Source organism: Charadrius vociferus, unplaced genomic scaffold (genome assembly GCF_000708025.1).
Source record: "Charadrius vociferus isolate BGI_N301 unplaced genomic scaffold, ASM70802v2 scaffold76, whole genome shotgun sequence".
In the NCBI taxonomy this organism is placed as follows: domain Eukaryota; kingdom Metazoa; phylum Chordata; class Aves; order Charadriiformes; family Charadriidae; genus Charadrius; species Charadrius vociferus.
This window is the reverse complement of record NW_009648779.1, coordinates 464,455-491,031: the sequence shown is the minus strand read 5'-3', so window position 1 is coordinate 491,031 and position 26,577 is coordinate 464,455. Positions and strand designations below refer to the sequence as shown.

Sequence of the window (26,577 nt, the reverse complement as noted above, 5' to 3'; positions counted from 1 at the left end):
TCTGCATTGTTATAATTCATTACTATTTACCTTTCTGAAAACAACTGTAATGTTAACTCATAAAAGCGTAAAGAAAATATATTTTATCTTAAGAACAGAAAAAGTGTATTAAAAATAATATAAGGAAATATACATGGTACTGACATAAAAAAACCCCCATACAACATCGATGCAGGGAACGTAAAGCAAGGAGGGATTTTTCCCTGGACTCCAAGACAGGCAGGATTGGGCCCACGCAGAAAAGGTTTTGCTATCCTTCTCACACTTTTTGATGAACAAACAAAAATACCTTCTGTGCTTTCCTAACATTAGGTTGATCAGTAATCCACCTTTTAATACCAAACCTTTGAAACCCAATTTGGGAGTCCAGTACCACTGCAAAATATTTATTACCAAAAAAAAAAAAAAAGTTTATTTCTACCTTTTATATTCTAATCTCTGAACAAGCTAGATTTTTCTCAAACTAGTAAGTAGTCATTTTCTTTGTTCCTGCACATATGTAAACTGTTGAACCATTTACTTTAAGCTAATAGAACTTTTTTTATATTTTAAATTTATTATACTTAAAAAGCTTTTGCAGAAAGATAGGATTCCATTTAAGTAGATACATTACCCTGTGCCTGAAATACATTCCAGTCAGAGTATAATTCAGCAAGTTGATGACAATGCTGGCTCCAAAAGAAAGGAGGAGACCAGATTGGACAAGAATGAGCTAACAGATTGTGCAGCCCAATTCTGTCCCTTTGAGTGTGATATATTGTTTCAAGATGCTAAAAACCCATACTTTCTCAAAGCATATCTGTTGTGCTGGTTTTCCCATTTTCACAGAATCCTCATTATTAGTACTCTGTACTCTTTTCAAAGCACGTCAGACTCAGACCATATGCCACTGAATAATGCTTATCAATTGTCTAAAATGCCCAATAGAAGAAAGATGTGCCAAACAAAAGAATCGTGAAAGTTATGAAGTCTTTTACAAAAATAATTACATATTTCACATTTGCTACAGATGTTAAGTGAAATAAAAACATCTCCTTGTTATAACGAAATGTTAATTTTTTATGACACACTTTTGTGTCATAAAACCAACATCTTGTAGAAGGAAGTTGAACTTCTATAATGAGTGAAACACTTAGAAATCATTCTTGGGTACCCTCCTGATCTTTAAAGGCAGAAAAAAAAAGTCATCTTGTAAAATTATTTTTGATGAAGAGTTGACTTATACTCCAGAACTCTCCTACACAAAACAAGATGCCTAAACCGCCTCAAATGAGATTATTCAAGAAACATTTAAAAATATTGTTTAAACAGTTGAGATATATTATTAAAACATACACATTTAACACTAAAAATCTCATCTAAAAGACAGCAATATACCTATTCATGACACAGACCAGATTCTTCTATTCCTGTTTTATAGCACAGCATTAACTCAGAACAATAACATGGAGATAATAGGTTATTTGATTTAAAGGTTAGAGAAGGAAAAGTCATCTTTCATTTTTCCAACAATTCTTGGGATGCTTTTTTTGGATTTTGTTTTGTTTGTTTAGGTTTTTTTTTAGCAATGCACACCAGAACTATATGGTAAAATTTAATTTACTTCCATGCATATATCTATGCATATTTCCACATAGTATACGAACACATATACAAATCCATAATTAGCACACACATTTTTACACACATCTCTAAAATCGCAAGACTAGTATGGGCCTGATTCATTCCTTTGGAGTCAATGAATTCCCTTCATTCAAGTGCCCTTGAATTCAGTGGAAGCTGGCTATTGCCTGGTATGGATGCTATTGAATGTTACAGTAGGTATGTTTGTGCTAAAGGATTTTTGTTATTTCTAGAGGTTTCATAAAGAACAGTCTTAACAAGATGCAGATGGCAAAATGATGCACAAAGCAGAAAGCAAAAATCATTGTGGTTAAAGTTAAAACTGTGTACATGGGTACATTTCTTCTCAGTCCTTGCACTGTAAATATATTAAAAAAAATAAAATCCAAGTATCTGGCCAGGGAATAAATTTCTTAAAAAAGAAAACAACCCAAATAAGAAAACACCCTGCTTGTTTGCTGGTGAGAACTGCATTCTAACTTCAAACAATAAACAATAAGTACTACTTTGTACTTTTGTTTTAGGTTAAAAACAAAAAGCAGTAAAAACATTAGAGAAAAATAAATAAACTGAAAACTTGATTCTAATAAATTATATTGTAAAATGATTGCAACATCTGCCGCCACCACAGATGTAGATGCAATTTCTGAAAGAAGGACTTGTTCCTCTTTAGTCAGCTCCTAATGTAGAACAGTGTAACTGATCTTACCCAAGCTTACCACCACAAACTGGTGGCACTGTCTGTTTCCAAAAGGATAATCTGAGCTGTTGTCCCTTTTAATGAGATAAGTAATGGGTCACAAGCTTCAACATGACAGTCCTGGCTGACAGCTCCGAATTAGAACTTTAGCTAGAAAGTATATATTTAAAAATCATCTCATGATTATACAAAAAAGCAGGATAACCATAAGGTTTTCTTTTTTCATTTGCACATTGGCATCAATGAACAATAAAAAGAATTTTTTCAATTATTCAATTTAAAGGGGCAGTCTTTTCTTTGAGATGCACTGCCTGTTCACATTTCTGTCATGATGATGCACCTGTGCCTCATAAGTATAATTAGGACGATCTTTACAGAGTGATGTCTACTGAAGAGTCCTCGCAGCTACTGCAAATGGCAAGGAAGGCAGCTTCAGCTGCTTCTTCACTCCAGCAAAAAATAAACTCTGTGTTGGGACTGCAAGTCGTACGAGGGATAGAAAGCTCATTTTGGAATGTGTATGGACAATGCACCTTACAGAACAAGAAAAAACCCCACCTCTAAGGCTCTAAGATAAGTAATTATTCTTTTTTCTTCAAGAGACTGCCCACTCATAGTCCGCACAAACTGTGGCAGTCCTGCTTAAATCCTGAAGAACTTCTGCATGTGTTATGGATAGCAATTGGCAAATGTAGGGATGAGCTTTGAAGTATTGGCTACAAATCTCAGTAAGCAGCGTATTTCAACATCATTGGGGCTCTCCTTGCTCAGGCTAAACTAGACACGAGGTATTTGAGGGGAACATTTCTTCATAAAAAGCATGCATGTAGCCTGAAACTTAGCTGGATAGACTCTATCAAACAGATCTATTGTTGTGCAACAACAGGTCCAATAGAACTGGAAAATTTATCAGTATTAGAAACAGCAATTTTCATCAAGTACCGTTCAATCTTATGAAGACTGACTGCTGTCTCAACTTTCTAAATACCTTTAAACTTTCTGAATACTATAGGGTATGAGCAAGAAACTGTATATCAGACATGAAATTCAAGGAAAGCATCCAGGAAGAACCATCTCCAAAACTGAATGGAGCTGCCCGTAATATATGATGGATGTAGAACAAAATTCCTTCTCCTCTATAATTCAGTTGCACCTGTTAGACTACTGCCTCCTTTGAGGGAAAGAACATCTTGTATGATTCCTCCATGATCCAGGTGTGCTGTTGTCTAGTTTGGTGGTAACAGCTGAAGGGTTGTTTCTGTATGTCATTTACACATACAAATATGTATTCCAGAAGCTTCATGCAAGTTCATGTCCTTTGAAATATAACCGATTGAAATATTGTCTGAATTTGATACTTGGAGTTGGGTGGCAGAGATGGGGGTGGATTTGCCTGTTATCTAAGGGGGTTGTGAAGACAAGCAGTCTGGAGTTTTGTGAACAGAACCCTTCACATGCTGCAAATGACAGCCTGGTTTGGCACCCCCACTTCAGGGAGAATCTCTACAGAGATGAGGAAAGCTAAGATGATGGTAACAAAAATCCAGTATTGGTCTCTCTCCTACTCCAGTCCTGCCCCCACAACGTCTGAATCTCTCTGTTACCATCACAGAAAAGCTGCCATGCAGTGTAACAGAGAAAAATCACTTTTAATGGCTGTAAAAATCTGTGTCTACCTCAGTATCAGTCTTCCAGATGTTATTATGGATGGCATTGTTTACAGCATTTTAAGAAGCTTTATGAAGTCTATCCACTGGGAAGCTAACATAAACATAGACTAACATTTGGCCATCATGTAGCAAAACCAATTACACTATTAAACAAAACTAACCAATGAGTTCTCAAAGGAATCTTATGTCAGCCAAAATTAGCATCATACAAATAAGGCTGAATGAAGAAAAATGCCAAGGCCTGTTATAAAGCTTGTAAACTTTGTATACACCCATTTATGAAAAATCTCTATATCTCAACATACTTCACAATTAACAATTACAAATATTTTGAAAATAAAGTCATTTGTCTGTAAGTTTCCCTAAAGGAACACTGGTTGGCAAAAAACAAATGTGAAAAACTGACAGGAAACAGAAAATGTTGTTTAAAGGCAACAACAACTTATTTCTTCTAACTGGTTCATTTTTATCCCACATGGAATTGAGAAACACTTGAAATATTTGGGCAAGTGTTTAAGACAGGGAATACCGTCTATAAAGTAGGGAATACCTACTATAAAGCAAGTATTCTCTAGTTCTACTTTTAATACTTAAAAATGCTATAGCAGTACAGAAAGAATTTTGTCTATTTCATTTAATCCAAGCCTGACTTTAATATAACTTGAAGTTAGAATTCTTAAAAAAAAATAAATTACTATGGATAAAGAATTAAGCAGTATATATGCTATATATGTAGCACTACTATAGCTTTGTCCTTTGCTTCAATGTCAAATGAAACTCAGGCTAATCATGCTTATTTAAAACACAAAACTACAAACTGGTCCCATAATTATCTAAAGAAATGTCCACTTGAAATTGTGGGTACTTCAAACACAATTGTGTTCTGCATAATAGTGGTAAGATATAACAACTTAGGACTTAATCCTCAGTCTTTTATATTTATGTAATCAGAACCGAGTAACTTGTTAGGTGTTATGCGCCAAACATTCAGCTTATTAATTCAAATACAAATCATATGCAAATGTTATTAAACTAATAAATGCAAAGTCTGCTTGTCTTTGTTGGCTCCTCTTTCAAAACCTTCTGAAATGTATGAAATTCAAAGACTCCTAATAGAAAACCCTTTTCCAGCAAAAGAAGAAGGTACAGTTACGGTTCTTTTCAGGATAGTAGTGGCTCACAGGACCTGAGGAAGCTATTAATATTAATGCAAGTCATTTAGGGCAAGATGCATGTTGCATACTCTAATTGTAGGCAAGATTACCACACTAAACTAGCACAAAGTACCAGTGTACTCTACTGTGCTAATTTTGATATTAATTTTGATAATTTTGATAATAAATGTTTCTGTTCTGCTCAAGGAAACATTAAACAGAGGTTAGACAGTTAGAAAAGCAGCATCAAATTGAGACATGTTTTAGTACTAGTAGTTTATCAGCCAAGACATCCATTTTCTCTTTTAAAATCCATCCAGAAGAGGAAGGATACAGATGTTATGCTTTATCTCAGAAAAATCACACTTTATTTTTTTGCAAAGCGCAAAAAAAATCAAATAATCTCATCAAAAAATCTATCCTTTTTGGCATATAATTTTTAGTACAAAATTGTATAACTATTAATACAACTGTTGATATATAAGTATCCATATAATATTAAATTTGGATCTTGTATTTATAAGTCATGCATTTTCCTGCGTTTTCACCCTATATTATCATGGAAATTCCTATGCAGAAGGTCTGCAACCATTATAGAAAGCTAACTTCCAAAATCTAGGAAATCTGAGTATCAACCAAAAAAATTGTTTTGAAGCAGTAACACACTATAATCAAGACCATTAGTCCAGAAGAAAATAAATAATTCTGTATTCAGAGCAGGTGCTGAAATGAGTGCAGTAAATAAAATCTAGTATATGTTTTGAAGAATGCAGATAAAAGAGGATGTTGAATGGTTGTTTATTATTTGACCATCATTCATGTTTTGCAATAAACAGAAGAAGGATTTTTTTGAGAAACAATACAAGAAAATGTAATTAAAGATTATATTGCTTGAAAAAGAATAAAAAATGAAACCTTTACTCCAGCACTGCTTAACATCCGAGTGTTTGATTTTGTGATCTTCATGTTCTTATAACAAAGATATCGGGAGAAACGATCTTATTTTTTTTTAATAACATCGATTTATTTCATTGATACTCAAGACCGAACCATTCCTAAAATGGTTGGGTCTGCAGTATATTTTTTTATATATATGTATGAACATAGATAGATAGACACATGTATATACATATGTACATACACACACAGATATATATGAATATATGTAACCCTCTACACATGGAGCTATCTTATGAGAAGGATGATTTTGCTCCTAAAACACTGAAAGAGATTTGGTTTAAATTCCAGCTCAACATCTATATGTCAGAGATTTCCAGCTGTAAACTTTGCAGAACACTAGTCCTCTTTCTTTTATTCTTTGTCTTATCTTTGTATCAAAGACTTGTACCATGTGATATATGTTGTCTGGGACAATGGAATTAGCATTAATAATAGATATGCAGGAAAAACAAAGATAAAAGAGTTTGTCTTCTAAAGTTCAGATCTTGCAAAGATGCTTATATAGTTTTAATGCTGGCACTAGTTTTAATACATATTGAAATTTAGCATATGCATAGCTGTTTCAAGATCTACCCTCAAATGACTCTTTTCTTTTAGATGTATTTTCTTTTCAAACAAACATCAATTAAATAGAAGAAAAGCACAAATAATGCAGGTAAAATGATTCTACCTCTCTTTCATCCATCTTCAGCCATTGTTTGGGATCATCCTCGGTGGCTAGGAAAGCTATCAGATCTAAGGCAGTAAGCCTTGTCTGACGTCTGGATGACACAAAAATAAGAACAGGCTTGGCTGGAGAATGACTCCGAATTGCTGTTGAGGAAAAAAGAACTTGAGAATTAGGCCCTTTAATGTCAAAAATTAGAGTTTCTCTTTGCAAAACCTAGGCAGCTGATATACCTCTGCAGATGATATACAGGTATGTATACTTAATCTCTGTTCTGCTGGATAGATACAACTGAGGTGAGCATACACTACCTCTGAATCTGTGATCATATAACTATGCTTAACTAAGTCTGATTTAATTTGCCCTGTTACTTCAGTGATGATTGTAAGCAAATTAAGAGAAGCTGTTAGGGAAAAAAACCCCACCAAAACACCACAAAACCTGAACAAGCTATCTAGACTTCAAAGCTTGTGAATTTCTCTATCTCATCCTATTAAGTATGTTATGTTTTTTCTACCCTATTAGGATATGTTGTCTCAGGCTAAGTGCCATCAAGGTTCAAAACTTGCTTTCTGCCTAATCAGTCTGATATATTTAAACCAATTATGTTTTAGGACCTTTAAAAAAGCATTTTCTTGTCAGCCCATGTTTGAAAAGTTTCAGGTTGCAGCAAAATTTTTATGGTCTCAGGCATAAGTATTGCCATGGAAATGCTAAAATAACCTTGACTGTACCATGCAAAACAAGTGGGAAAAAGCCCTCAATAAATCATATGTCTACAGATTTTCTAACATCAACAAGCTCTAGAAGTATAAACAGGTGTACGTAGAATTTCAAATACTCTCTCTAAATCTCTTATAAATCCATCTGTGTTTTCTCATGCAATTCTCATTCTAGCAATTAAATTTATGCATTGTTAATTTCTGAAAACTATTTCATACTGTTCACCATCACATATTGTTCCCCAGTTCATGAATACTACCCAGCATGTGCTCCCGCATAGACATACTGTGGAGTTGTGAAATTATTGAAACAGGATAATTCATGCGTATTTATACCTTACAACTATATATGCCAATATATCTATATGTTTTAAAAGCCCAGCATCTAATGGATTTTTGTTGCTTCAGGAACAGGTGTGGTAGAACGGCCCAAGACAGATTTATTGTTCATTAGTGTTTTTGTACAATGCTCTTGTGGAGGTGTAAATAATCTGAGCTGTCAAGATTGGTCTCTAGTCCACAATCAATACTTTGCTTCTGTCATAAGGCTAATTAAAGCAGCTAAAAAGTCACCTCACAAATGTCACCTCACAATCAACAGCAGTTCACATTACAAAATTTATTTTGGAGGTTATTTTTAATTGATATAATAAATATTCCTTATGTAACCAAAACAAAACATGTTCAAATAAAATATGAGAGTTTTTCTTAAATCTATCCTGCTTGCCAGCTTTGTTAAGAATAAAAAATTGAAAACAGAAGCATATCTGGATGCACTACAAATTCTGAATTTTATGGTTATTGCTTTGAAACTAGAATTATAGGAGGTTACCCTGACTTGCAACTTCTGTTCACAATTTTTTTAACGCTTACATACAGTGTTCCATATGAAAACACCTCAGCAGATTAATAATATGAATGGTTTTATTACTTTGTAAATTTCAAATATTTTTACACAAATGTTTCTTTATGGTGTCAAACACTAAGAGAAAACACATTTTATCTCCCCTTCATTACCACTAATTTTATTCTTCTGCTCCAAATACATTACATTCCACTGTTATATGTTGCATTTGCAGCACTCTTTATGTTTCAGACAAATAGCTTTGGGCCATTAGCGGAGCAGATTACCCCTATACATGCAAAGAGTACATACAGTAACACATGTTGTAAATGTGCTGCAAATGAGCTGTGTAAAGTGCTCAAAGTCTTTCTTTCTTTTACAGAAAGAAGAAAAAGGTCTGGGAGCTTGTTGCTTACCCTGAAATGCAGGTTTGTTCATGCTAGCCATGCGAGGACAGTAATGCTGGCCAGGGAAGCCCTGAATGTGCACCTCCAGAGGAACTGGGCGTACTGATGGTCGGAAGTTGAACAGACCCATCTACAAGAAAACATTTTTTTTCCAAGTTTAACCTTGAATTCTCTTAAAAATGGCTATTTTGCTTTTCTGCAGCGCAAATATATATCCATCTTCTGAAACATTTTTCATACCTGATTAATATTTAGCCAGTCAGCCAGGTCTCTGGCATTTGCTAAAGCAGTGGATAAACCAACTACTCTTACAGGCTTCTCTGTGTGAGATGAGATGAAGTTTGTTCGAGACACAATGACTTCCAATACCGGGCCTCTCTCATCCCCTAGCAAAGCAAAAGTCCATTGAAAAACAGAGAAAAGAAAAGGTTCGGATGTCAAAAAGTATATTCACATCATAAGTACCAGCACACTTCTTCAAATTTATCAACAGTTCTGATTAAAAACAACAAAACACGCTCACCCAGCAGATGGATCTCATCTATGATAAGAATGGAAACTTTCTGAACATAGCTTCTGTTCTGCCAGCTTCTGCTGACACCATCCCACTTCTCTGGGGTAGTAACAATCAGGTCAGCTTGGGCAATAGCTCTCATATCAGGAGTCACATCTCCTGTCAACTCTACAACCCTGTAATCAAGAAAGACAGTGGCTTGGCTTTACAAAGCTTTAGAACATCTCAATGTTCAAATATTAACTCCTAAACATTAACTCTTAAAAGAGACGAGAAACAAAATTAAACAAAGTCATTTTGTTTCTGGTCAAATACTTCTAAAAGGTTTTTCAAAATTGTTTTAAGTAAATAAACCTGTCTCTGTTTTTCTAGCAAATACCACATAAACACTAAATACCACTCCTTAACAAAACCATATAAAAAGAAGAGGGTGAATATGAGTCCCAAACCATTAACTTTTCAAAACAAAGATAAAATAAGAATATTAGCAGTTTATAATGTGAATCATAACATCCTGCCATAGCCAGGATGAAAGCTTTCTAGAAAGCTACCAAGTTGCTGCCTGCTGTTCTGTATAGATCTCTGGTTTGAATAACGAGGCTAAATTGTAGTGTATCTGCATTTGTTGGTGAAGTTCCATTAAGACTGGAGCAGAAATTGTCCTGAGGTAATTTTTTGGGAAGATTAGCAGAGTTTTTCCTATTGTTTGCCTTATTATCCTTTCAAGTTCTATTAACAGCATTTGCGATGATCCATCATTTTAGACTGAATATAATGTATTTTTGACATTTCTATAATACATTCTACATCCAGTTGAACATCTAATAAAAATTCCTCAAAGTAATGTGTATCTTCTGTTCAAAATTTCAGTGACAAGTAACAGAGTAAATTACAAAAAGGAAGTATTACCTGAAAATATTTTAAGATTATGAGGCAAATAATTTATCCTCACAGGCCGTTAAACTAGCAAAATAAATAAATTGCCAATTAATACGTCACTACTATGATAATAGCAGGAATCTCACTGGTAATTTCATGTACACAGTGTAGCACTGCTTTCTATTGAATCCCTTAACTTAAGAAAAAGGCTATATATCTAAATATAGGAAAGGAAAAGGCCCTAAATAATGCATCCTACGGATACAATTTTTAACTCAAGAAAGTACAATTTTGGAAAGCATCAACATAACTGATATACCTTATATGTCATAAATTAATAGTTGAACTCCAACACCTGAGAAGAATGTTTCCAAGGAATAAAAGTATATCTAATTTATATATTCATATAAATAGAAATACATTAATATTCCTCCAGGACAATATATGAATGCTAGTATACAGTTCGTGCAACTCCTATGAGTTCCTTATAGCTAAGGCTTCTAAAGAAAGCTTATTTTGGATCGGAATTTCAGTTTCAGAGGATACTGCAGAGATAAACCTGAGCTTCATATTTGTTATACTGGCAAGTAATGAGAATGAAAATAGCTGGGTATCAAAGTGTATTCCTTTTTTAGTTTTGATTTTGCTATCGATAAAATGACTATTCATAGCATTTTTTTATTGTTTAAATATTAGAAATTTGAAGGATAATATACAATCAGAACCTATTTTGAAATACTCAGAAATATTCTGTAGATTTTATTCATACTTGATGGACTGTTCTTTTGCTTCTCATTTCTCTTATTAGGTAAGGAGAAACATACTTTTTACCAAGCTTTTCTTCAATCCTAACTTTCCAGTCCTCAATTCTTTCACGAACAAGTGCTTTTAAGGGTGCAATATACACTGCCTGCAAAAGAAAAGTCACAAAACCAGAAGTTAAACAAGAAACTTTTAATAAAGTGTACCTACAAGGAAAAAAAAAAATATTTAATACTTGTGAGATTCGAACATACTCATTATCTATAAAATGATTAAGGTCTGAGTTCCTTAAATGACCTACAACAGGATTATATTTAAAATAGACTTAACACTTGAAAATACTGCTGTTTCCTGAGCCATTAACAAGCAAATAAATTAAGAAAGAGAAAGAATAATTTATTGAAATGGAAGTATTTATCGCACCATTTAATATCAAAACCCACTGATATAACTAATGCCATTTTTTTTGCCAGGACTATAAAAATCTGCAAGCTAACATTCTAGAACAGAAATATTCAGAATTTTCAGCAAGCAGTATCTTACCTGATTTCTAGTTATATCGTTAAATTATTAAAACATGACCAATTCAATTAAAAAGCTGATTATTTTAAGCAAAATGTCACAATATTTTCCTCAAAGCCTGCTGTGCACGGGGGAATACTCTGACACATAGAAACAATACTTATTTACAGATTTATGGTTAAATAGTCTGAAGCTTTTGAACATGAAGAAAATTCTACATGAAGAATTCACATATATTCTTTAAGGTGTATAGCCAGGTTTTCAGCTTTATTAAAACCTAGAAGATCTATTCCTTTGAGAACTGGCTATTTTGTAAGTCTAATAGATAAGTCGAAAATGTGTGACTGTCTTGTTTACCTCGCTTGGACTAACAAATTACATGAAAATACTGAAATTCCAAAGATGAATAAGGGATTTATGTACATCATTTCTGTTAATTTCAAAGGTTATTCTCTGGTTAAATCTCACAGTCAGATACAAATACCTTTTCCAAAGACTTTAAAGCTAAAATGTGGTTAACTAAGACAAGATGACTAAGTCAAGATGCAGATATATATTAACTTTGAAAACAAAACCCCCAAAAGATGAACTGTTCAGCTTTTAGACAATTTGTTTTAAGAAACAAAACACAGAGGCAAGTTGGAACAGAAAATTGGCTTCTAGTGGTTAATTGCAATTTGTTTGTTTAAATAAGAGAGAGACTGGGCTAGTTGTATTCACACGGAGGGAAACTAACAGCTATGAAACTGTACTACTGCTAGTAGGAGATTAAAGCAGGAAATGCAGGTAAGTATAGAAAAGGAAATCTAGCATGCCTGTACGTGATTTTTTTTAGATTTAACACTAGCTGTACACTGATTAATATATAAAGTTGAAATAAAAGCATAATGTACATAATGCAGTATCATTTTGTATCCAGATAGGTATAAATTGGAGAAAGCAAAATTCAGTTTGCCATAGTCTTTTTCTAGGCTTTTGTATTGCCGAAAACATGCCTAAACAAAATGATTCTAGTCAACCTATTGTACAAACCTTTGATGTAGGATACTTGTTAAAAACCCTAAAGATGGCTAATTCAGCTGCAACAGTTTTTCCAGAACCTGTAGGCGCTCCAAGAAGAACATTACAGTCTGTGTGATAAAGTGTATGAAATATCTGGGTCTGGATAGGGTTGAAGTGCGTGAATTTGTACAGGACTTCATATTCCCGATGTCCCAAGGCTGTGATAGGCAAAGGCTGAAGATCTAGAAGCTCTAAAAACACAAAATAATCATAAGTGCGTGACAAGAGATACCATGACATAACATAGTTTATTATGAAGATAAAGGTATTAACCAATACTTTAGTGGAAAACAACTTACATTGGAAATTATTTTACTTAATATCTCATATGACATAGAGTCCACATTTGGGTCATTGTTAACTTTGATGAGGAACAATGAAAAGTTGATTTTATAGCTCTGAAGTATTTCTGGAAGTACTGTTGTTAGTATTCTGATAGCTGTGAACCAGCCATTTGCATAAATTAATCTTTTTCTTAAAGCTGTTTCCTTTTTACCCAGTTGTAGTAAGCTCTAAACCCACTGTATTAGATTATACGCATGTCCATCTTCTTATGATAACAGAATGCAGAGTCGGAGGACAGCATAGTCTGTGCATTTCAGACACAAGGAAAAAATCTATTTAAGAAGGAAGGATTCTTTGGAGTTTCTAAGTTGTTAGAGTAATACAAATCAGACGAGTACAACTAAATTTTGCATCTAATCCTTTAAACATGTAATTAAAGACATAATTTTAATAAATAAACAAACAGTCTTTCAATATATGAATCTCAATATATCTTGAGGGCATCTGCTATCCAAACAATTAGAGATTGTGGAATTTGGAAGATGATATATATAACCAGATTGGATTTGGAATCCTACCAAATTAAGGAGACTGCAGTGATTCTGCTATGCAGATGCTTGCTTTGAAGTTTGGTTTCGTTTTTTTTTTTTTTTTTGTGGCTGGACGTCTCATTGTCTTTTCAGGGTGCTTCACATTAAGGTATGATATGGGAGTCATAAAATCTACTGAGGCAATGATGCCTAATATTCTTCACATGCTTTTCACTGATACCTTATGGCTGTTTTATCATTCCCACTGAAACTGTGATTTCTTGGGCTCTGTTGAGGAGAAAGAAGGTTTTTTGCTTAGCAGGGCCTCTACGTACTTCATTGTTGAGTGGGAACCAGATGGGAATTGAAATCAATTACCATAAATCCTAGAGGCTCCATAACTGGTGATGTGTAAATATCTTTCTGTTTCTTCTGAATAGTAGTCAGTGATCAGTCAATTAGATAAAAAGGTTACACATGCTTTTCCAGACAGCGTAGGTACAGTATAACAATAGCTAAACACTTCACAAACACATGTGAATTTATGCATGCCAAAGGACAACACCGTATGAGAACCGAGTATTTCTGAAGGCACTCACTTCACAGACTGCTAGATGAGCCAAATGTAATTACAGTGGAAAGGTTTTACAATGACATCAGGCACAATGAATGTATAAAGCAATTTATGTATCCAGAAAAAAAAGAAGCAAAACACAAACATATGCTTCTGTGCCAAGTGTTAAAAAAGGAGGGGGAGGGGAAGGCCATGACTTGATCAGCAGTGCTAAGTTGAAATGCAATGTTCAGTACTGTAACTGTGCTTGCTATGATGAATTTATTTGAGTAAAAATAGCAAAAGGTTTCTTATTTTCAAAATTTTAACTGTGTTTGTTTTTTCTTTGCTGAATGCCATTTATAATACAACCATCCCCTCCAACATTACTTTGAACCAATCCAGAAGAACTGTAATGCTTACAAGCACCAAGATAAGACATACTGTAATACAGACAATTGCTTAGTTTTATATGACAGTTTCAATTTTCCTATGGTTTATAGAGAACCTGTAGTATCTAAAAGGCTGGTACTATGTTGAGATGAAATGAGCTGCTTTTTGATCAGGAATTTAAAATTTTAGAGAGCTTCAAAGTTAGTGGAGAAATGGTCTCAATAATAAAATATATCACAAAGTGAAATTACATATACTTTTCTATGATGAAGCAGAAGTTAAGAGAATTATTGCACTATTATAAGGAAAATCAATATAAACAAGATGAAGTAAAAAAAAAAGATCAAATTTGAAGTTACCTGTGTGAGGTGGATGTCTCTCTGGAAGAATCAAATGTTGAAAATTTATGATACATACAGCCTCTGCTCCTAGCCATCTATCGGACACAGCTCGAATGTAATATTGAGAAGGAAGAGGTTCAAAAATTGGGATTGTGAACACCAGCAGTTGAGGTTCTTTAGTAATGACCTAATGCAAATGCGTAGATAATAATTACTGCACAGACAAATCAGTAACTTGAAAAATCAGTTTGCCTCACTTCCATAAGCATTACCAACACAAAGCAACGAAGAATTTGTGCAACTGCATGTGCAAAATGTTCATATCTTTACAGAAAATGTCACCAATGGGAATAGATTTTGTTTCCACGGACTTCAAAATATAAAAATAAGGCTTGCTCTTCATCTTTTTCTTTAACAGACAAAACCATTACAGTCTTTCTTTTTTTCACCTGGAAATAACTGTCTCACCAGTTATTGGTGATGATAGAAAACATCTTTGTGGAAGTCCAAGCTTATCGCATACATCTAAACTGAAAGCTGTGCTACTGATTTGGAAATCTGCTTAGGTCAAAATACTGTTTGACCTTACAAATCCTCATCTCACTAACTTTATTTTTGTCTTGCTATGTGATTCTGAATAAAAGCCATTACCTGTTTTTTTTGAATGATGAAGTACTCTGAATGATAAATGTGATCATTAGTAGGGTCTTCTACCCAAATCCACCAGGGCTCTCCAACAGTGCCATGTACCTTTAAGAGTAGAAAAGATAGCTTTGTTATAGTTGTAATGAGCTTCTCTAGATTTGCTAGGTATAGCAGATATATTTCTAAATGATGTAGGCTTACAAAGGAATACAGAAATAGAGAAATCAGAGGCAAGAGCAATATAGCATTTCTAATTAGATTAGTCTGCTTAAAGATCATGTTTCAATAAGAGTTTGCTTAAGGTACACATAATATAAATGGACATGATATAAATGCAACTGAAGCTAGTGCTTCAGCTCTTTATAAATAAGACTGAACTCCCAAGGTTGCCTCTAGGGTCCTAAAAAAGGACGACTCCTCCTTTTTCCTCCTTGTACTTCTGTCTTCGGATTCTGTATAGAGGATTGTCTTTTGCTATCCACTGCTCATTTTTCAGTCAAAAACATGCTCTCAGGAAAAACGGACACTGAATTGTGACATTCCTCTCTCCTCCTCTCTCTCTCTCCCCTTCTCCTCTAGAAAGACACAGTAAGTGGATGCAGAAGGCTGTAGATGTAGTCATTGCTACAGGTGAAGTGAGAAGAACATTAACAGAGCTGCCCCTTGATTCCCACGCCATCTGGCAACACTTTATTCCATCCTAGATTTTTGTTTGCTTTGTTGTGTACCTTATTTTGCAATGCCAGACACAAATCATAGCTAGGTGGGATGCTCAGTTAAGAATTTTTGTTTCTTTGTCAGAATAAATCACTTGTGCAAGCATTTTACTTAAATATCTAGGAAAAGAAGAAAAATGCATAGTAAAGGGGTACAGAAAACATACTATTAAATGAACATAGATTTTTGATGTTTCTGATGAGGACTGTGATAAGGTACAAAACCAGTATGAAGATGAAAAAAAAAGCTGGAATTATTCCTAAGCTGTAGTTAATGGAAGAAAAACCCACAAAATGCATAGTTGCTTCTAATGGCAATTTTAATGCTACAGGAATCTGGTATTGATTCACACAGCACACACTATTTTCAGCATAATTCATTATTGTGCACGTGTTGAAAACAGTCTGTACCGGCTTTTGAAGACAAAAATATGTACTAAGAATAGAACTAAGGTGCTTTTGTTTCTTTTTTAAAACAGTTGCACAATAGATAACTAGATGGACAGTAGAGAAACCGTCATTTGTTTTCATTACATTTGAATTTCACCAGCAGCTTCACTGGGAACTGAAGCAGTGAAACCGAAAGGGGACAGGTCACTGCAGGTGACATTTTGAAAAGCTGCAGTGAGACTATTACTTCATCAGGGTTTAGAAGAATTTAAGAGAGGATGGAAGAATTAAGGAAGGCAATAAATTTCAAAGCTCAGAACTTTTATTATCAACTGTAACAGCATCTTAGTTTTGGAGAGTCCTGTGACAAAGCTGCATGGGAAAACAAGGGCAATGTGGGAACAGGCAACGCAACACACTCTCCAGTAATGATTCTCAAGAACTCTGGGGAGCTCTTAAGAACTGACACATACCTGTATTTTGGGCAACCATTGCCCTAAAACTGCATGTCTGATATACGACTCGGCTAATTAATACAAGTTGCAATATTCTGTATTTCTGCTGGACTCCTCTTGGCTGCAGTAAGGCTTACTTGCTCTGTCTGGTTATGTTTATAGCCCTTTGCTTTTAACGATATAATAAGAATTTTCCACTGGGATATGCCTCACATGCTTTTACTGAACTTAAGGGCTCTCAGCACTGAAAGCTGCAGCCATTAAAGATCAAGATGATGTCATATCTCACAACTACCGAAACATATCTTCTTTCTCTTGTAAAGGCAAGTGCAAAATTTGTGATGAGATCATTCTAGAATTAAGTATCCAGGTAAAGCAACAGTCTGAAAACCATGAAATGTTAACCAAGCAAGGTGTTTCAGTTAAGTATGGTATTTAAATTTTTAATATTCTGATGTTATTTGACCACTCCCATTCTTTGTATGTTTTTGTACCAGTTACAGCTATACCTATAAGTTTATACATTCTTCTTCTGAATAGCTTCCTAAAATATTGTGTGATGATATAGAAGTAGTTTCAGAGTGTGAATGGTTGAATTTAAGATAGTTATTAATTTTTAGAGACTATTAAAATTTAACAGTTTTTTGTTTATTTACTGTGATAGAAGTTTCACTCACTGAAGAAATGAGAAAATCAACAGCTACTTCACAAAAAGAAAAAAGAAAAAAAAAGTTTTCCAAGTTCTAATGAGTACCAATATATAAATTAACACAAAAAGAGCTCCATAAGTTGAATCGATAAAACGATCATAATATTTCCAAAGCAACCATTAGGGAAACTGTGTCAAGGGGCCATAGCAGAAAACAGATTTTTGCCAAAGTTTAGCTATAACTTTAGAAGTTCAGAATCAAATAAGACAGTATAATTCTGTGTGGACCCCTTTTCAATATAGAAGAACCTAGATTTCATAGAAAAATCTAAAAATAGATTAAGAAATTCATTTGTATTAAGATACAGCTTAATATGAAGAACAGTCATGAGGTTTTTGTCTTTAATAGATTACAGGTAAAGTGGATGAAAGATTGACTAATAAAAACTTGTCTCAATCCTAAAAAGTAATGCTTGTTTGCCTTCTGAAGTATTGCACATAAATAAGGCAGCAGAAGATAACTCATGCTATTATTCATGTCAGGAATCCATTCAAATATTTCTGTAATAAATCCAGGTAGCAAACAAAATCTAACTTTCTAGACTTTGATCATTAATCTCCCATTCATAAGCTAACTTGGTGAAACTTCCAAAAGAAAAGAAAAAGCCTTTAGGCAGGGAAAATAAACTATAAAATAATCTAAATGTTTGTGGAATAAAACTCTAATTTACTTGTGATTAAAGTAAATTTGTAATCTACGGGATTTTAAAATTATTTTTTAATAAAAGAACAGTAACTTAATATCCACCTTTCAGAATAATTCATCTTAAGCGTAAATCTCCTAAGCATAAAAAAAAAGAAAAATATGCTTGCCCATTTAGGTATCTTTGCCTTGTCTCTGTAGAAAGTTTCAGAAGTACCAGCAACAATACAATGCCCCCATGTGGACATTTGTATTTCACTTAGATTTATCTTCAATCTATTTCTAATGAACAGATTCTGAATTAAAGGGTGTGGGTATATCTAAATGTGCAACTAGTACAACTCCTTTCATATAAATTTGCACCATAAAATACAGATGAATCTAATTCCAAACATATCTCAGTTTTTCTGTTCAGGCAGAAATAAAAAAGCACTGATGTTGTGAATGTACACTTGTAAAGCCATAAAGAGCAGCAGAACTTGGCATACATGAACTGTGTTTCAGGGCTTTATTTTCTGCGTTTGACGTTCATTCATAGTTCAGAGCGCCATCTGTGCCTCCCTTTCTCTTGCTTCTCCTTTTTGGGCATATAACTCAAATCTATGTGTGACTACTAGTAATATTCAGTATAAGCACTTGCTTCAACATGTTATAAACAGCACAATCCCGTAACAATTAATGGAAATAAAAAGACGATCTTTGGGTCCCTTCTTCTGTGAAAGTCTTAAAGGTCATTCCATTCCTATTATCAAATTTGCTTGTTAGCTAAAATAAATATTTTTTTCCTTATCCAAACAGCTATGGACTCTCTGTGATCATGTCCTTTCCTGAAGCTAAATTAATGCTTCCCGTCCTTCCTCCACCTCCTTTTCTTTACCTGATCGTTCCATGTGAAATCAGGAGCGATGTTCAGCCGAACGCGGAGCACCGTGCGGGTAATTGGCTGAATTGTTGCTTCCATTATGATGGAGGGAATTTGATGGACGCACTGTTTTACCTTTAACCCAATCTTCACATGATGCAGCATATGACCTGCCAAGAAAACATCAGGTGTAACAAATTTGCATTTTCAGAAAAAATAATACAACTCCGACTTTCAAATAGGCTTTTAGAAAGGAGTATTATTGCTTGCTTGTTTTGCTCTTAGGTGCGTAAATGTCTGACTCTCCTGACCTGGCATGTCTGAATATTTTGTAATACTTAACTTGAATTAGCAATTTAGACCCTAGAAAAATCAGTATTAACCCCTCTGTTGGCTATAACTAAGGGGTTAAAATAACTATTAAGAATTCACACTGAACACATATTATGTCAAGCCACTTCCCTTTCCCTTACTGACTTTTTGACCAAGCTCTTACCAAGCCATATAGTTCTTTTTTAAAGCATGAATACCGACCTTTTACTTAATGAAGGGCACACATTTGAACTTCTGCAATTCCTGTGTAGTGATTCAAAGTAGACGGAACACTTTTCATAAAACTGAATAAAGGTAGTTAATAGCTTAAAAATGCACACAACTAGTAAACATCTCACAGCAGCTCTGGTCTTTCAGAATACACCAGTGTGTAACTGAGACAAAGGAAAAACTAAATGTTGCAATGTTTTTAATTTTCTTTCATAGTCATGGTAACTAAGGCAATAAAGTGATTATATTAATTAAAAAAAATATTTCTACTTGTATTTTACAGCTGAAATCCCCATTCCCTTCCTCTTCGTTTTAAATGTAAAACAAGGTATGTAGCAGTGATTTCTTTTTTTCCTGAAAAATATTGCAACTTCTAGCTAATTTAAGGAAAGAAGTTGATTTATCACATTTTCACTGAAATTGTTTATACAATTATGTGGAGTATATTTTATATTTAAATTGTAATAGACGTAAGTACTCACTGTTAAAAGCTACCTTACAAATGGCTACTGATATTTTCTGATATCGTTATGTGGTTCTGGTGCACACTTTCCCATTAAAAAAAAAAACATGACAAAAAAAAAGAAGAAATCCTATTATTTGTATTATGTGCAAAGTGAAAGGTTATACAAACTTTTTCTTGCTACTGCATGAAATTTAGGAGCGTAACACCTTACAGTAGCTAATTTTTTTATATTGATCCTGACTTTCCCTCTTTGGTTTTAATTAATAAACTGGCAGATTTTGCCTCACACACGTGTTTATCTATACTCTGAAGTAATGAATGGTGATCATGCATAAGAAGCATATCTCCAATGCAAAAGTTTGAAAACATATTTAATCATTATAATTTGCAGTTAGTAAAATAAGTGCACCTCCAGAAAGTGGACTATTAAAACCCAAAACATTTATATTGGTATAACTTGGTGATACATGCAGTATTATAGCATACTTGCACTGTGACTATCTTTTGCAATTAGAGGTAAAACTTCAGAAATTGTGATAAATTAAAGGTAGCTGCAAAATATTCAAAGATATGACTCTATAAGCTTATGTAGGCAAGTACACTTTTTCATGCCAAAAATCACTTTCTGTATCACAGTGTGTGAGGTGTTTGTACAGGACAGCACTGAGGTTTTATACACTTATCTGCTAGGGGAAAATAAGGCTCCTCTCCCAACTACCGTAAAATATTATAAAACTCTCTCTCCTCCCCTCTTTTTTTTTTAGAGTCACATTATGAGAAACTATCAATGGCATATAAGAAATATTAAAACCTTCTGAACAAAAGCTGACTATTCGAGAAGATAGGTATGTGTAACAAAAGAACAGATTTTGCTATTCCATGACTGTAATCTGTATTCTGAAAAACCAGAAGTGTTTGTCTCGGATAACACAGTGTTTTCTTGGCTTCCTGGAAACTCCATGGTTACACGGCAATAGAGCATAGATTGGTGTTGACCAATTTGTGGTACACTGGAACCCAGGATCTGTGCATACAACACACTCTTTGTTCACTGGGAGAGCTGGCACCCATCTGATGCCTTTATCTGTCCCTAAGCCATGGACTGAGTCAGCCAGCTAGCTCCTGTCTTTTTTATTCTATCGCCGAGATCACAATAACATTTAAAAAGGGCGAAACACTAAGCCAGAAACTAGTCCTATGGAGTCAGAGAACAAGGCCTTTTCTCATTTCGACATGGCTTTCAGTTCAGATAAAAATAAGGTGGCTGCCAGGCAAGCGCTTCCTTTACACCCCTGGAGTTGGAAAGAGAGGCCAGGAAGAAGTATGCCAAGTAACAGTACTTCACAGAGATGCACACATCAATTTTCTCTGATGTTTATAAGGCTGAAGAACATGAAATATCACTACACATAGTCAGCAATGGCCTATTTTCACAGTCAAATCCCGTCTCATCTACTTTCAAACTAAGTTAATAATAAAACAAAACTAGACATTTTATAGGTATATATTGATACATTTCCACGTTGTCAATATTGGTTCTACTACGCTGAAGAAAGAAAAACTGTTTTGGTATCTTAATACAAAATTTCTAGCTTCTCCAAGGGCAGGTTTGGGGAGAAAGAAGCATAAAAAAAAAAAAAAAGAAAAGAAAAAGAGCACTAACACAATTAATGGAAAAGAATATTAAGTATTAAAAAGACTGTACAAATACACAACAAATTAACAAATCTGAATAAAAAAGTGCTATAATGCTTCTGAATAGAGAAGCACTGTAATGTTACCAATACAAATAAAATGTTATATTTTTAATACATTTAAAATTACTATATATTATAATACACAGTTAAAGTAAGCTTTTAAAATGTTCTCATAGTATTTTGGCTTATTAAATAAAAATATAGCCTCTAATTCTGCAAGCTTTTACATATTTATTCAACTTTTTCCAACCAAAATTAGGCACGTAACAAACACGTGAGGAATGTAGTTCTCTTGTCAAATGAGAGAAATATCAATTCATAACCTCTAAAAAGCAGTGACTATGAATTTTATTTTTATTGTAAAATTAGATTTTAAAAAAATGACAGTTTATTTCTCAACAACCCGGCAATAACAGGTGCAAAGAAAGCCCAAGTAAGAAAAAACACACTAAGATAAGAAAATAAATACATCACAAGCAAATTTTTTTTTCAACCTCAACCAGCTGGTGGACAGTTTATACACAACAGTTTATATACACACACTAGAAATTGTCATTATATTTATCAGTAGGCTTGTGGATTTTCTCATTATCGAAGTGTCAAATCCTTAAAAAAATTCCATTAAGATTTTGCTGCAATGACACCAGTGGCAATGAATTCTCCATGTTCAATGAAAATTAATGCAGTGTTTCAGAAGCAGTCCATTTATTGATAGTACACCAGGACATAATAATCTGCTTTTATTCTTTTTCACGTTAATAGTATTTCAGTAAAAAAAAAAAAAAAAGGCCATATTTTGCCAACTGGCAAAAATAAACAGGTGTCTCTTAGTAGTGTATTATGTAATGTGAGCAAGAAGGGAAGCACAGGTCAACATAAAAATGTATATATACACATATATGTAAATACATATAAACATATATCTCCATTCCACATGTGTTCTGGGGTTGGCAGGACATGGGCTAGCCTTACCCTCAAAGCTGTGCCATATTACAAGCTGTGGAGACTGAATAAACCATCTTTATTGGACAGACCGTAATACCATATTAATGCGTTTACATGGCTTCCAGACCAGAGTGAGTATATTAATGAGTGGCTCAGATTTAGTTCGAACTTGCCCATTGATTACTAATAGTTTAAGCAGATCAGCATTGCTGATTTCTCACCTATTTCATCTTTCCTCATGTCCTTCATCTTGTCTACAGTGAGATTCTTCTCTTCCAACTTTGAGAGGACTGATGGTGGTAACACTGAGAACTGTCTCAAAGGGCTAACCCAGCCCCACAGTCGCTTGTCAATGACTTTGCTGAGATTCAGTAGTCGATATGTCATTGCAGGCCAACGTTTCCTAAGGGCAATCTCAAAAAGAGCTCGAACAATACGAGCTGCATTCTGGAGAGTGAAAAAAAAGAAAAAATGTTGTAATTCTCTCAAGTATTCTTTGTAAAATGAAAAGGATCCCATAGACTCATCTTTGGCAAACCATAACAATGGATTTTTCTTTTCAAACTTATTTCAAACATTCTTTAAAACTTTATTTTTTCCATCACTGTCTAGTGGCAGAACTACCTCATGATTGCCTACAGAAATAACAAAAAGAAACATGTGCAACCAATTAAAGTTGTAGTGGCAGGTCTGCCATAGAATTTTGATCACAGTTATGCTAATATTAGTGAGTTCTAAATTTACTGCATCTCAATCACTTCTGAAACAAATTCACTTACTGTACTTAATAATCTCCTTCCTTCTCCCCCCATATAATATACACCTACAAACTCAGTTTATATGGAAATTCAAGTTCTAATTTTTCACTTCAGTTTTGCTTCCATAATAGCATTCCATTTCACACTGAATTTCACAACATTTGCACAGAAGTTTAACAGTACTGACTTTTTAAAACATTTTTCTGATACTATTGTATAACTAAAATGTATAAATCTGCCTTGGACTTGGAAAATCAATTATTAACATAAGCTTGAATGATGTCAGTCTTATAATGAAAATGTAAGTTATGATATTCCTTTCATAAACTTAGTAAGCTGTATTATGAAGTTGTGGGGTTTTTTTTTGCGTTTGGGTTTTGTTTTTTTTTTTTTTTTGGCATACCGGTACTATGCCTGGATTAGTAATTCTGCTCTTGATTCATTGAATAGAATACAATCATTCTCTACTGGCTCTGCAATGCCAACAGGAATAAAAATAGAAAATGATTTGGTCGTGATAGGAAGCATATGTTACTAAAGAAGCACATTTCTTTTACTTAGAAAGGATGAATGATTTTCTTAATAGTGACTATCCAATTAAAAAAATTCACAATTTGGAGCACTGGTTCCACATGTAAAATTTATGAAGATCTGAGAAGACGACCATGTTGCTTCACTAAAAATGCTATAATTGCGACAGACAAATAAAAGCGATTGTCTTGAAAGCAAAGATTAAAAGAATCATACTGAAAATGATCTTGCTGTGCAAGTACCACAATTTTTATGATGTGCGTAATGATTTCAGAATTTTCATTTATACCCATACGTGCTATGAAACGTAAACACTTCTGAAGAAAGTTTTAGTATTGAATACACATATTCTTGCTGAAGAATATGTACACTTTTAAATCTTTAATTCTCATCTTTAGCACCAACTAAATGCAATTTTACAATCAATTCTTTCCAAAATGGCTTTGTAAGGCTAAGACAAAAATGATTCAATGCAACATGTTGCTGACTGTTAAAAAAAAAAAAGAATAAAAAAGAGAGACATAGGATGGACTAATAGGTAAAACTTTATAATCTATTTTCCGCATATATTATTGTTGCAAATCTAGAATTGTCTACGAGCATTTTGTCACTTTGAGTTCTTCGGGATCCAGAATTCTAAACTTTCAAGCAACACACCTTTCTTTCTGAGATGGGCTCTAGCTGTGTAAGCAAGCAGTTCTGTGTCACAGACTTGCAGTTTTTGTATTATTCTGTGTAATAACTGAACATGCTGCATAACTATCAACCATTCAGGTGTCAAATCAAGCTGACGAATATATAGACTAATATGTAAATTTGCATGATTACATCTAGCAATAAAATTGTCAAAGCACATCTTTCTTGTGTCAACCAAGGTATGTGAATAAAAGACAAACTATGTTTTGCAGAATGAAATACAAAAGTAAACAAAACATAAAAATAGATTGCAACAGTTTTCCAGTTTTAGAAGAAAACCCAGCAAGTTAAGAATAACATTTCTGTGCAATCACAGCTAGAACTACCAAATATAAGACTACAGGGGTAATAAGAACAAAAAGGACATTCATAATTAACAAAAAATGCAATAGTCTCCCAGCATAGGCTTTTGTATTTTCTACTTAAATATTATACCACATGTGCACACACACAAGGCTCTGATTTTCAAATCAATTTGCATAAAAATGTACAAAAAATTTTGCAGATCAAGGCCTGCTTACATAATTGTAAACATTTGGGAGAATGAAAACAGCAGAACACAGCAAGAGATATGTAAATATACTATTTTTACCTGTGCAACATACGCAGAATCTGAAATAAGGGAGAAGCTGTCCATCTCCCCTCTGCTAATATATGTTTGAAGGAGGATATTTATTTTTCCATAATTGTTTTCCACACCTCCTGGAGCAGGAAGTTCACAGAAATCATTCAGTAAGGTATCCAGCTCCTCTATTTCTTCTTCTCTTACCTAAAACACAATTATACATTATGAAGAGGCTGGAGCACTTTGATAATATCTTTTACACTGAAATCAAATTTTCCTTATAACATAGTTACATTATTTTAAAATGGAGTCTCTAGTTTTAAGGAAAGAAAAAAAAAAGAAGAAAAAAGCAGCAATCCCACATCTTCTACAATATTGCTAATAGACCATAATTGAAACTATCTTAATAGTGACACAATTACATTTTATCATTCATCACCATCTATTAAGGTTGCCATTGACATACAAAAATTTGATATGCCACAAAAATTGAATCTTCTGACCCTACCATCCTTCATCTGATGAGATTTCATTTTTTATTTGACCAGAGTAAAACCTCTGTCCATCTGGATTAGGGCAATCTTGAATTAACATTAAATGTACTCATTATAGTTACATAGTTTGCATGTGGCATAATACATTTTTAACTCAAAACTGTGAAGTACTATGATTCATGATATTAAAATTTTCACTGTTAATAAGATTAAGTCTTAATATGAGTAAAGAAATATTCATATCTATGGTTTGAATAATGCATAACATTTCACATTCTAACTGATGACCCTTACATGGCAAAACCAGCATAAATCTACATATTCTTTGATTTACTGATAGTCTGTTAGTGTAAAACTTATTTAAAGAGGGTAAATGTTTGGTCCCTGCAGGGAACCAGCTGAAAGTAATTTTCATTTGGACCTGACTACCTGACATAAAAAAGACCCTAAGACAACTGGGTTAAAATCCCCAACTATTCAGCCACTGGCCCTACAGGAAAGAAAAGATGAAGGACACAACCAGCACAGATGACTCCAGTGTCAGGGGAATATTATGCTCTGCTTGCAACAACATTTTTGATAATTTTTTTCTGCTCTTGCATAGCACAGCACAGGTCAAATCCAGATCTGCATTTCAGCTAATGGTGGCTTACCTATCTCAAAATACAGAATTTTAAAAGGCATTATGGAGATATGATTTATATTAACAAAAGTCACAATTTGTATCACACAAAGGGGTAAATCCTGCGTTATTCTTGTGAAAATCAGCTACTAGTTTTAATGTTCAGAGCTGTAGAGCAAGTGAATCACAAAAAAATGGAAACGATGTTGCACTGATGCCATACCATACAAATCTGAGAAACCAAACTAGAAA

General features: G+C 33.9%; 1 protein-coding gene across 1 annotated transcript in view; it reads right to left on the bottom strand.

The window, feature by feature from the left end:
* ASCC3 (activating signal cointegrator 1 complex subunit 3) overlaps nt 1-26,577 on the bottom strand; it is a 264,786-nt gene that overhangs the window by 61,576 nt on the left and 176,633 nt on the right. Inside the window, 11 exon segments of the mRNA XM_009886755.1 lie at nt 6,778-6,920; nt 8,757-8,877; nt 8,988-9,133; nt 9,271-9,437; nt 10,965-11,050; nt 12,457-12,677; nt 14,607-14,775; nt 15,240-15,338; nt 19,024-19,178; nt 22,881-23,106; nt 25,237-25,413. Of these exon segments, the coding sequence (XP_009885057.1) occupies nt 6,778-6,920; nt 8,757-8,877; nt 8,988-9,133; nt 9,271-9,437; nt 10,965-11,050; nt 12,457-12,677; nt 14,607-14,775; nt 15,240-15,338; nt 19,024-19,178; nt 22,881-23,106; nt 25,237-25,413 (1,710 nt within the window).